Here is a 13,427-nt window from a genome sequence, read left to right as displayed (position 1 = left end):
TCCCTCAAATTAGAGGCAAATGTGTCAGATTGGATTAAAATAAAGGCTGCTTAGAAAAGATATATATCTGAAATTTAAGAATATAGCAAGGTTTATGTTCAAGTGTGGGAAAAGTATACCATATAAACACTAAAAAAAAATAAACAAAAAGCTGGTATAGATGCATTAATATAACACAAAGTAGAATTTATAATAAAATTAGTAGTAGGCATACATATTTTATAAGGTTAAATGGCTCAAATTTAACCTTATAAAACACCAGGTCAGTGTTGCTGTGTGGTTAAAGCATCGGCCTGTGCACCAAAGGGTTGCAAGTTTGCTCCCCACCCCTTGTTGGGGTGTGTGCTGGAGGCAACCAGTCAATGTGTCCCTCTCACATGGATTTTTCTCTCTCTCTTTTTCTCTCACTCCCTTATACTCTCTCTGAAGAGTCATGGAAGAAATATCCTCAGGTGAGGATTAACAACAAAAAGCTCAAATCACCAAAAAGATATATACAAATTTCAAATTGTAAAACAAAAGTTGTTTTTTTGAAAACATTTAATAATAATGCTAATAAACCTCTGGCAATACTGATTAAATGCTGGAAGAGAGGGAGGAGAGCATATAACCAGGGATGAAAAAAAAGGACATCACCACTATAGACACTAAAGATAAAAGGATATTATTTATGAATAACTGTACATCAATAACTTTGAAATTTTAAATGCAATAAAATTTCTTAGAAAAATACAATTTATAAAAACTGACTCCAGAAGTAAAAGAAAATTTAAGTGGGCCTTTGATTGTTAAAATCATTAAATTCATAATTGAAAACCTCCTCAAGAAGAAAATGTCAGGCCCAGATCACCACATTGCTAAATTCTACAAAATACTTAAGGAAGAAATAAAACCAGTGTTAAGATTCATTACAAAACTACATTAATTAACACAACGTGATATAGGTATAGGACTTACACCTACAAATCAATGCAAAAGGAAAAGAGCCATGCCTATATAGACACTTGATTTGTGGAAGGTTGGACTGCAGACAGCTGAAGAAAGGATGGTATTTTCAAATGACTGATCTTAGGTCAACCAGATATCCACATCCATTATTATGCCATACTTAATAATCACTTCCAAATGGGTTGCAGATCCAAATGTAAATAAAAAACAAAAAACTTGTGGCACATAATAGAGAAAAATATCTTCATTAACTTGGGAGTATGAAATTTAAACAAGACACAAGATAAAAAGATTGATTAAACTGCTCAAATAAAATTATGAATTTCTATTCATCAGTGACACCATTGAGAGGAAACAGGAAAGCCATATAGCGAGAAAAATATTTACAGCACATATAATGCACACGGGCTCACCGTCAAACTACTATTAACTTTTGTTAAAAGAAAATGGAAAAAGAGACTACACAGGCACTTCATAAAACAAAAATTTATAAACCTCTTTAGGCATTAGAAAAATACAAATTGAAACTACAATGAGAAACAACTACAAACTCCTCAGATTAGCTAGCAGACTGAAAAATAGTAGTTCTCACAAGGAAGCAAAGCAGGGAATGTTTATATATTGCAACCACTTAGTAAACCACTTTGGACACCTATTTAGCAGTATTTACTAAATGAAACATGTAACCCCTATGACCCTTGAGTTAGACTCTTTCTAATATAAATTAGTATACTAAGAGTATGAATTAGAATATTCATTAAATAAAAACACAAGCTAAGTGAACATTAACAGTAGGCTGAATTAATAAACTGAAGCATATCCAATCAGTAAGTTACATGCAATGACAATGAACTAATGATTGATACATTAAAAAACATGCTTGAGCGTGGTCGGTGTGGCTCAATGGTTGAGCAGCGACCTATGAACCAGGAAGTCATGGTTCCATTCCAGATCAGGGCACATGCCTGGGAGTGGGACTGATTCCAATAGAGGGCACTCAGGAGGCAGACAATCAATGATTCTCACTCAGTACTGATGTTTTTATCTCTCTTTCCTTCTCCTTTCCTCTCTGAAATCAATAATTATAATATGTATTTAAAAATAATGTTTGAATTTCTCCAAAATACAATAGTACTGAACAAAACAAGGCAACATAAAAAAAAATTACATTGTCTCCTTTCATTTCTATAAGGAAAGAGTAGTGGCTACTTTTGGGGAGGAGGAAGGAAAAATGATTAGAGGGAGATGTCTAAGGGGCTGGTAATGTTCTATTGCTTATCTTAGATGAAGGCTACATAGATATTTGCTTTGGAAAAATTCATTGAGAAGCATATTTCTGTTTTAAGCATTTTTCTATGCTATACTGCACAATAAAAAATAATCAGAAAAAATAATGTTCTCTTATCATTCTAAAAATTACTTCCACATCTTCCACATCTGTAATTATGCTGCTTTCTTATTTCTGATGTTTTTGTGTCTTTTTTTAAAATATATATACTTTATTGATTTTTTACAGAGAGGAAAAGAGAGGAATAGAGAGTTAGAAACATCAATGAGAGAGAGAAACTCTTGCACACCCCCCACTGGGGATGTGCCCACAACCAAGGTACATACCCTTGACCGGAATCGAACCAGGGACCCTTCAGTCCGCAGGCCAATGCTCTATCTACTGAGCCAAACCGGTTTTGGTTGTTGTGTCTTTTTTAAAAATTGGATTTGAGCAAGCATTTGACCTTGCTCCCCAGCACATGTCATCAGCCTGGTTCAATTAAAACCTATTAAAAATCTCTTAGACATTTCTTATGTCAATATTTACTTGTCAAGATTCCAAAGAAGCCCACCCAGGACCACCCTGCAGACCTGGACTCAGTGTTAGGTACAAGCAAGGGCCCATTATGCCCCACCAGCTCCCTACTTTGCATTGGGTGAATGCAGGCCTCCTTGCTTTAAGTAGCAGTCATGACTTTATCTGAGCTGTTCTTAGAAAATTCTTGAGATAGATAAGGGTGGAGATAATCCAGGGAAAGGGAAAAAATGGGCTGCTGCTTTTAATTGGATTGTGTACTGAGAGTGCACAAAATCATTGGTGGTTATATGAGAGACTGAACTCTGAAAGAAAAAGGACACTTGCTTCCCCATGTGTCAATGGGGGGATGATAGTAGTTCAGATCTCCAAACCCAGAGTGGCAGAGATGGATGCTGGGAGTTGTCCAGTGCAATGATGCAGCCAATCCTCGAGAAGATGGCAGGACCTTAGGGAGAAGCATAGGGCACCCTGGAATGGGTTCACCCCGAATAAGGAGCCCAAGAGAAGGGCCCAGGCTTTGGAAAGTGCCATGGCTCTAGCAGCATCCAGGAAGCCTTCAGAGGCACGGATCAGGTATTGTTAGGTGACTAACAATCTTTGTTGCCTGACAGAAAACTTCCTGTAAGACATAATGCAGTCCTAGAGGGATATCCATGCACTGGCTCATCTGGAGATGTGCACATAAGCGCTGATTTTCCCTAGAAGTTTGTTCAGATTCTACAGATCTCAAAATTAACATGGTAACAGGCCCCACAACAGTCAGCCTCCCATTCATAACTAAGATAGCCATCACGAGGATTCTTTGATACTTCTAATTAATCTTTTGCATGCATAATTAGAAAAAGCTGACTATAAAATTAGGCAGAATGCATGAAAAACATACATATTGGTCTCTCGAAGCTTCAAAAAGAGAGTTTATGTAAATGAATCAACCTATGATATCATTTAGGTGCCAACCTAGTTTAAAAAAAATATTGTGTAATTCCAGGCAAGCTTGGAGGGGGTTGCCAGAGACACATAGGGAGAAACTCAGCTGTGTTGTTTAAGGTGAGGGCAGTCTTCCTGCATGGCTGACAGGCACTACCTTTCCTGTGCTAAGCCCTCTATCCATATGGCCATATCTAAATCTGCTGTAGCCCAAATGAATTTACTAGCTCCATCCTGATGACTCCAAGACTCCACCCTACTGCAAAGTTCCACAGGCCCCAGGCTGGTGGCTACTGGCCTCGGGGTACCCTGAGACTTTTGCTGAGTGGCCTCAAAGTGGTGCCAACTTTGAATCTGTATTAATATGGTGAACACCACTCACCCCTACCTGGTGACTCCCTGAGACCTGCCTCACACAATTTGTGTACCATCAGTGGCTCTTTCAGTGGCTGAACCTAATGGGGGTAGCCAGAAGGTGACAGTGGGTCTCAGGGTGCCTTCAGCCTTTTGCTGACCTGCTCCAGATCAGGCACTAGACCTTACTAGGGAAAATTCCTCTTCATGGGGCCAATCCCCACATAGTAGCTCATACACTCTGCTTGTGGCCAATCTGTAAACTAAGCCACCCTGAGGGTCAACCCTACCCATTTACATGCTATTAAGCCTCAATCAGACAGAAGGGCACACATAACCCACTCAAAGAAAACTCTTGGAGCACCCAACTTAGGGGATCAAGAAGACTGCCACTAGGTCCCAAAGGAAACAACTGCATAAGGCCAACATACCAACACTGGGACACATTGTAGACCTACCTTATACATAGAAACAAACACAGAGAGGCAGCTAAAATAGAGAGACAAAGAAAAGTATCTCAAGTGAAAGAACAGGAAATAGCCCCAGGGGGAAAAAACTAAATAAAATGGAGGCAAGCAAACTACCAGATACAGAGTTCAAAACAGTGATTATAAAGATGCTAAAGAAAACTTAGTAAGGACTTCAACAGCGTTAAAAAACACACACAAAAATCATGGAAAAGAACCAGTCAGAAATAAAGAATACAGTAATTGAAATGATGAATACACTAGAAGTAGTCAATAGCAGATGAGGAATCAATGTGCTGTATGGAAGTCTCCCACTGTGTGTGTGCATTTTCTCTTTATGGTTCACTGAGAGGATCCAATCAGTGATTTGGAAGACCAGATAGCAAGAAACACCAAATAAGAACAGCAAAAAGAAAAAAGAATAAAAAAATAAGAATAGTTTAAGGAACCTCTGGGAGAACATCAAGTATAACATCTGTATTATGGGGGTACTAGAGGGAAAAGAGAGACAGCAAGGGATTAAGAACCTATTTGAAGATATAATGGCTAAAAACTCTCCTACCCTGTTGAAGAAAAAAAGGCACACAAGTCCAGGGAGTGCAGAGAGTCCCAAACAAGATTAACCCCCAAATGCCCATATTAAGACACATCATAATTAAAATAAGAAAAGTTAAAGACAAAGAGAGAATTTTAAAAGCATCAAGAGAAAAACAGTTACCTAGAAGAAAGTTCCCATAAAACTTTAAGTTGATTTCTTAATAGAAACTTTTCAAGCCGGAAGAGAACAGTATGAAATATTCAAAGTGATGAAAAACAGGGCCTACAACCAAGACTACTCTGCTCAGCAAAGCTATCATTTAAAATTGAAGGAGAAATAAAGATCTTCCCAGACAAGAAAAGCTAAAGATTTTCCAATAGCCAAGATATTAAAGCAACCCTAGTGCCCATCCATAGATGATTAGATAAAGATGTGGTCCATATATATACAATGAATAATACTTGGCCATAATAAAGAATGAAATCCTACCATGGATGGACCTATTACTATAAGTAAAATAAGTCAGACAGAAAATGATAAATACCATATGATTTCACTTACATGCCAAATCTAAAATAAACAAACAAACAAAATAGAAACAGACTCATAGATACAGACTGAGGGTTGCCAAATCAGAGGAATGTTGGGGGCTATGTCAAAAAGGTGAACGTAGTAAGAAGTAAAAATTGGTAGTTACAAAATAGTCAAGAGGATGTAAAGTATAGAATAGAGAATGTAGTTAATAATCCTATATAATTAAAGCCTAATATGCTAAGTGTCCAGTTGACTGGTCAGCATTCAACCAATCAAAACGTAATAAGCTAATATGCTAATGATATGCTAAGGTCACTCAACTGCTTGCTATGACACGCACTGATCACCAGAGGGCAGATGCCCTGACAGGTAGGTTAGCTTGCTGCTGGAGTTCGGCCATTTGGGACTGAGAGAGATGGGCTGGACATGCCCTGAAACCCTCCTGTGGTTCCTCCCCTGCTGGCCAACTTCCCACATCTATCCCTGGCCACGATCATGCACCAGTGGGGTCCCTCCGCCTGGCCTGTGCCCTCTCTCAATCTAGGACTCCCTTGGGGGATGTCAGAGAGTGGGTTTTGGCCTGATCCCACAAGGGGAGCACTGCTCAGCCAGAAGCCGGGCTTATGGCTGGCAAATGCAGCAGTGGTGATGGGAGCCTCTCCTGCCTCCATGGCAGCACTAAGGATGTCCGACTGCTGGCTTAGGCCTGCTCCTCCCAGGGCTCCTGGACTGAGAGAGCACAGGCCGGGCTGAGGGATCCCTCTGAGTACATGAATTTCATGCACTGGGCCTCTAGAATTATAATAACTATGTATGGTGCCAGGTGAGTGCTTGAAATATTGGGAGGATCACTTTATAAATTATATAATTTGATTGTATAACCACTCTGCTGTCCACCTAAAACTAACATGAAATAATATTGAATTACGCTGTAATTGAAAAGCAAATAAAAAAGCAAGCCCATAATCTTGTTAACAATCCTGTAATCCAATTCCTACCCTGCTTTTCCCTACTTCTATGTAATCTTCTCTAAATTCCTTCTTTAGTTTAAAGTGAATAAAAGAAGCTGGAAAATTTGGGAGCATTAGAGATCCTGCTCCTTGGCATGTCATTAGTTTGGCTCAAATAAACTCTTGAAAAATTCTCAAAAAATTTAGATTTGATTAAAGTTTTTCTATTTATTGCTTTTTTCAAAGATTCAGTTTTAATGTTTATTAATATATTTTAAAGATGTTTTATTAATTTCTGCTTTTATTTTAATAAATGCATTCCTTCATCCTTTGGGGTAATATGGCTGTTCTTTTTCCATCTGTTAGTTTAATTATTATAAACTTAAAAATAATTAATCTTGGCTCCAAATTTCTTTTTTGCATTGATTAGTACAGCTAATAAATTTAAGATATTATTCTCCCTCATTTCTTTTTTTTAAAATATATTTTATTTATTTTTTAAATATATTTTATTGATTTTTTACAGAGAGGAAGGGAGAGAGATAGAGAGCTAGAAATGTCAATGAGAAAGAAACATCGACCAGCTGCCTCTTGCACACCCCCTACCGGGGATGTGCCCACAACCAAGGTACATGCCCTTGACCGGAATCGAACCTGGGACCTTTCAGTCTGCAGACCGACGCTCTACCACTGAGCCAAACCAGCTTTGGCTATTCTCTCTCATTTCTAAGTAGCTTGTAGTTTCAGCTCTGAGTTATTCAGAACACAATTAACTGAATAGATTTTGGGGAGACTACTAATTTTATGGTTATTTCCTAATTTTTGCTATATTGAAGAGAAATTTTGGAATTTATTGAAATTTTCTTTGTGACTTACATCTTGGCTAATTTTGTAAATGTTTCTGGGTGCTTAAAATGTAGTGTTTTGTTTTGTTTTTGCTATTTATTGAGTACAGTACAGAATTATTCAATTCAGTTTGTTAATTATATTATTTAGATGTTCTGTTGGGTCTGTCAGTTTCTATGTGCTATATAGAAGTCTCCCACTGTGTGTGTGTTCATTTTCTCTTTATGGTTCTATCAGTGTCTGATTGATTATTTCCAAATACATTGTTACATGCAAGTAGTTTTATGATTGTTACATATTCTTTTTTAAAAAAAATATATTTTATTGATTTTTTACAGAGAGGGAGAGAGATAGAGAGCTAGAAATGTCGATGAGAGAGAAACATCAACCAGCTGCCTTTTGCACACCCCCTACCAAGGTACATGTCCTTGACTGGAATCAAACCTGGCACCTTTCAGTCTGCAGACCGACGCTCTACCACTGAGCCAAACCGGTTTCGGTTGTTACATATTCTTGATGGATTATATCTTTTATCAATATCAAATATCCTTCTTTCACCTGAAATTTTATTTCTTCTGATATTGCTATTACTACATCTACATTTTTGGTAAGCATGGTCTGGTATTCTTTTTCTATTCCTTTATTTTTATTCTCTTGAGGTCATTTTATTTTACTCTACATATCATAAACAGTCTAGAGCTAGACTTCTTAAAGCCAACATTAGAATATCTATCTTTTAATAAACAAATTTAATTTTTCATGATTATTAATTTTTGTTCTTATTCCAACCATCTTAATTTATGTTCTAATTTTCCCTCCCTCCTTCCTTCCCACCCTCTCTCACCCTCTCTCCCTTTCTTCCTTCCTTCCTCCCCCTCCATCTGTTCCTCCTTTCCTCCCTCCCTCCCCCGTTCTTTGCATCTCTGTCCTGTTGCTGAATTGCAATAGTTTATGTGTGTGCATCCATTTTTCCCTCTAGTGGTTTAGAATGTATATATTATATTTCTTTCTTTCTTTCTTTCTTTCTTTCTTTCTTTCTTTCTTTCTTTCTTTCTTTCTTTCTTTCTTTCTTTCTTTTTCTTCTTCTTCTTCTTTTTTTTTTAAATTGAATCCTATCTGCTTCCTTCCACTTAGGAAATTCTCAATATTTCTGGTTCACCGATAGCGCCCATTCATGTTTGCTTTTCTTCTTCCTAGTACTGTTATGGTTTATCCTTTTAAAAATATCTGTCATCAAGGACTGGAGGAGAGGAGTGGAGACAGAGCCATGTTCTTGCTCTGTCACGTGTCTAGTTCCCCTATTTAAATGTGGCAGAGGCTTAGATGTTGTTAAATCGCAGTTGACAATGGCTCTTGTGTTCTCATAGCCACAGTCTGAGGAAGGTGGTGATGTCAGACTGATGTTTAAGGGCTCTGTCGTTTGATTTAAGACATTTAAGCAACAATGATACTTAGGTGTGGGTTTGAAGAAAGGATGCTCGAATCCCTGGATCCTCTGGAAAGGAACACCAGGGGATGGTAAGGGCAATGACTGGCAATTATCTGGCCCAGGACAGGGTTAACAGCTCTCACCTCCCGGCCCTGGACTAGGGGGTATCCTAGGAAAGTGATGAGAACCAAGGGGGCTGACAGGGTGGCTAGGAGCCAGAGGAGGAGAAGCCGGCTGCAAGCGGCAGGGACTCACTCACTCACGGGCAGGCATGAGAACCCTGCCCTCCCCAGCTGCACCCGAGGGTGGCTTTCCAAGAAGTAAAGGTGCGTGGCTGCCTCACCCAGGAGGAACCACGCACATGGACATACCCACCCAGCACAGCAATGGCACCAACACTGGCACCTGTATTCGTTTTATGAGGAAACTGAGGCTCAGAGAAGTTAATTCTTACTCAGGGTCATAGAACAAGCTTAGCTTTGAGCCTGTTCAGCTTCCAAACTAGGGTGCTTTCGGTATTTGACTTTTGATCCCCTACTGTTTTCAGGTGGTTACCAGCAGCTGTGCCGTGTCCACGGGCTGCCTGATGGTTGTAAATAACAATGAAACGACTGCTTCCCTGTCTGTGGAGGGAGACCCAGCACCAGTTCTCTCCCTGCCCACTCTCCTGGAGAGAGTCCCCTCTCGTTCTACATCCAGATCACAGGGCTACACTGTGCTGCTCTTTCTGTGTGCACGGTCCTCAGAGACCCACCTGAAGAGCAGCAGCACGGCTTGGGGGAAGGTCTGAAAGTTGTTGTTCCGGTTGATCTCTGTAGTGTCATTCAAGGCAATTTTCCCAAACACCTAAAAGGGGAGAGGAAAGGGATTCGGTGAAGCATGGACCAGGAGGACCCTAGTTCCCACCCATCACTCAAAGGTCCCTTCAGGGTCAGAGCTGACCTGGGACAGGCTGGCCTATTAACTGAGCACAGTGCCCTCATGCGACCTGGCGGGGCCTCATGGGGGCAGGCACCTGCCTCCCTGTGTAGTCCCCACACGGACAGGTAAGAGGAGTGCCCATGGGCCCTCAGAGGAGGCCCGGTGGCCCGGTGGGTGCTGAGGCTGAGAGCAGGCTCCCTGGTTTTCAGGGGGGAGGGAACTGCATATTCTTAAGAATATTTTTTCTTAAAAAACTTTATTGAGGAATAATTAACAAATATAATTGTACATATTTAAAGTGTACAATGTGGTAAGGATTTGATGTACACAGCACTCTAGGATCATTGTCAATATCAAGACAATTGCCATGCATCATCTCACAGTTTTTTTGTGTAAGAACACTGAAGGTCTGTCAGCAATTTCAAGGCTACAATACTGTATCACTATTAACTACTGTCACCATTAGATCCACAGAACTTATTAATTTCTTTGTCATTTCAACTCCATATGCCCAAGCACACTTCCAAATTTCATTCTTGGACTCTGGGATGATGTGGAAGAAGCAATCTGGGGCTTCAACAAATTTAATGCATCCTTGAAATCAGAGGCCTCCTCACCCCATCCCCCAAACTTTCAAAGCAATTCTTATCTTAAAAACTGCCAGCCTTGATCAATGGCAAGGTAGCTCTTTTCACCTCAAAGGTTTTGGCCTATGATCCTTAGGGTCTTTCTGCAATAAGCAAGCAGGAGAATCATGCTCAAGGAGCTGCTGAGGAAAAGCTCCTGGCCCGGGTGCGGGTGGCTGGGTGTTCTTCTGGAACCCTGAGGCGTGGCTGCAGAACTCGGGTTTGGGGCAGGAGAAGGTGAGTGGCACCTGTGGGGGGCCTGGAAACTGCTGTGTGTTCGATGGGGAGAGCCTGCCTCTCTCCCGCCCTCTCTCCTGAGTGACACTGGTTGGGATAGTTCTCAGGCCCATCAGACCTGGACAAAGGGTGGGATGGTGTCTGACACACTTTTCCCGTGGTTTCCTGAGAAGGGCCCATGTCTCTTGAGCTCACAGCATAATTTGGAAGTGTTTTTTTTCTGAGAGCAGAACCAGGCCTGGGAAAATGGGGAGAGAAACTCTCTGAAAATCCCATTCACCCTGCTACCTGTAGAATACCATTTGGAGGCAAGTTCCAATTCCTGTGACATTCTGGGCCTCAGAAGGTGAGAGAGGAGGGAGGGGTGGGCAGGAGCATGGGGGAGGTGAGAAGGCAGAGGGCGCCAGGAAGTGCGGGCTGGGAAACCAGGGAGCCCCTACCTGCATCCCAATCACGGCATAGATGAAGAACAGCATCACGATCAGAAGGGCCACGTAGGGCAGGGCCTGGGAGGAAGAAAAAGACCTCGTGAGGCAGTGAAGACGGCTGGCTGGCTGGACCCCTTCCCGGGCACTGCACCTGCCATCAGCAGCTGCTTGGCTTGGGGGGCATTTTCAAGAGCCCCATAGTTCCGGGCACCTGGGAGAAGGCCTGAGTGATGGCCCTGGCCCTTCATTTTACTTGTTTTTAATCACCTGAGAAGCAGTACAGTATTGAGAAAAGCAGCTTGCAGAGTAAAGAAAACAGTGTGGTATTACTTAGTAAAAACAATAAAAAATAAACAAAATGTCCTCTGAGTAGACATATGTCTTTGTTCAGCAAGGAGAGAGTCTCGGACACACACCAAAGCTCCCTGGGAGGCGCAGGTGGAGGCAGCTCACGCCCTTCCTTTGTATAACTTTGTTGTTCCACTCGTTGTAATAGAAACATTTACTAAGGAAAACTTAACCAAAAGAAATATGATGGCCCCAACCCTATTTCGGCCATTTTCCAGCTATGATAACCTGGGCCTCTCTGAGCTCAGTTTCCTCGTCTGAAAAACGAGAAGAGCCACGATGACTTCGCGGGGCTTTTGCAGAGGTTAAGTGATGTAAGGCTTACAAATGCCTCCTGCACTGCCTTGCACACATTTTATTCACTCTAGGTATTACCTGCCCAGATAACTGAATTTTCCAGAGCCCTTGCCACTTCTGGGGAGGCCCCTGGGGAAATGCCGGCCAGGTGCCCGCACTCCACTAGATGGCACTGCGAGACCATGTGGACGCTGTGTGTCATGGGCGCCCCAGCTTCACAGTCCAGTGCTGCTCCTCACAGGCCCCGTGCCTCTTCCCAGCCCAGGAGCATTGCAGGCCTATATGGTCACCCACGGCTGTGGGTCTCCAAAGGTGTCCCCTGAACAGCGTCAGCCAGTCTGCTCCCAGAAGAATCTCCGGCTTCCCAGGGACTAAGAGTGGCTCAGGGGTGGCAGGCAGTCAGCCTGGGCCAGGCTGGAGCCCTCCCTGTGGACGCTGACCAGGGCAGGTGGCTCTCTGTGGAGGGAGTGTATGCCTTTGGGGTGAGGCTCCACAGCAAGCAGGTGCCTGATGGCAGCGCCCCACCTGTCAGGGGTTCGGTGACCTGACAGGGCTTTGCTTAAGCTAATATAAGCCTCTCAGAAATGGCCAGAGGCCATCGTTATCCTGCTTTTACAGATGGAAAATGATGGCTGAGCCAAGAGAACCAATTCTATGTTGGGCAACCCTGTGCTCGTTTGAGGGGCCATCTCGCCTCGAGAGCAGTGGCAACAGGGTCCTGGAGAGTTTGGCCACGCCCCTAAGTAGGGACAGCAGTCACTGCGGCAATGACAGAACTGGGACAGTCTTGGGGGCACGGTTTTCAAATTTGTTTCACCACGAAGTCCCTTTGTCTAATCAATTCTTGCAGAAAAATACCCGAGAGAAGAAAGCAGAGCCATTCAGCCCCCCTCTGCTTCCAGCCTTCCCCACCTGACTTTAGGGAAATCTGGGGACCCAGAGCGTGCTTTTGAGAACCACAAACTGAGCCCAAAGGACTCATTTCAGACGTGAGCAGCAGAGCGAGCTCCGTCTTGACCCCTGGATGCTGCTTGTTCCTTGACTGTCTCCTCCCACTCAGGGAGCCCCTGGTAGCTTGGGTGGGGGAGCCCTGAGAAGCCCTGCAGCCCAGGAGAAGCGGGGGTCTCCTTCCGCCAGGGCTCAGCAGAGATGGCTACCTGGAAGGACTTGATGAAGGTCCACAGCAGCGTCCGGATGCCCTCCCCGCGGCTCAGCAGCTTCACCAGGCGCATGACCCGGAAGAGGCGGAAGAAGGTGATGGAGATGCGGGAGTTCTCCTCTGCATTCTGGAATCCATTGGCAACAGGAGGCGGTAGTTAACACAGCGACACAGAGGGGCGGGGCAAGAGCGGGGTGGGCCCTGCTCCAGCGACATAGCCCTTGGCCCGGAGGGACCAGCGCAGGGCGGGTGGGCTGCACTAGCTCTCTCCCTGGCACAGGGGCAGGCAGCGTCCACCTTTCCCAGGTGGACGGCCCGACCCTGAGGTCTCTGCAGAGCCAAGCTGTGTCCAGGCCCTGAGCCCGCGTCCTTTATCCTATTCTCCTGCTTCACTTTCTTTCCTAGCCCATGAGCGCCTGGGTGGGGCGACAGGAGAGTCCCTGAGGAACTTCCATAGGCCCTGTAATCCAGGCGGGGAGCCAGCCACGGGGGATGGGGCGCCTGGCCTTGGCCAGGTGCTGAGGAAGCAATGGCCTCCCTCCCGCCTGGAGTGGCTGCGGGGCCTGCATCCTGAGTGGGGTGGGTTTGCAAGGCGGCTGGTGGGTGTGGGC

General features: G+C 43.5%; 1 protein-coding gene across 33 annotated transcripts in view; it reads right to left on the bottom strand.

Moving 5' to 3' along the window:
* The window catches only part of CACNA1C (calcium voltage-gated channel subunit alpha1 C), a 562,813-nt gene that overhangs the window by 33,828 nt on the left and 515,558 nt on the right, over positions 1 to 13,427 (bottom strand). For all 33 annotated transcript variants that reach the window (XM_045588407.1, XM_045588403.1, XM_045588416.1 and 30 more), the window contains 3 exons: positions 12,815 to 12,943; positions 11,025 to 11,090; positions 9,555 to 9,646 (listed from right to left, as the gene is read on the bottom strand). In XM_045588407.1, the coding sequence (XP_045444363.1) occupies positions 9,555 to 9,646; positions 11,025 to 11,090; positions 12,815 to 12,943 (287 nt within the window). The remainder of the gene's footprint in view (positions 1 to 9,554; positions 9,647 to 11,024; positions 11,091 to 12,814; positions 12,944 to 13,427) is intronic.

Source organism: Pipistrellus kuhlii, unplaced genomic scaffold (genome assembly GCF_014108245.1).
Source record: "Pipistrellus kuhlii isolate mPipKuh1 unplaced genomic scaffold, mPipKuh1.p scaffold_m20_p_3, whole genome shotgun sequence".
In the NCBI taxonomy this organism is placed as follows: Eukaryota; Metazoa; Chordata; class Mammalia; order Chiroptera; family Vespertilionidae; genus Pipistrellus; species Pipistrellus kuhlii.
Note: the sequence above shows the minus strand (reverse complement) of the source record. Positions and strands in the feature narration are given on the sequence as shown.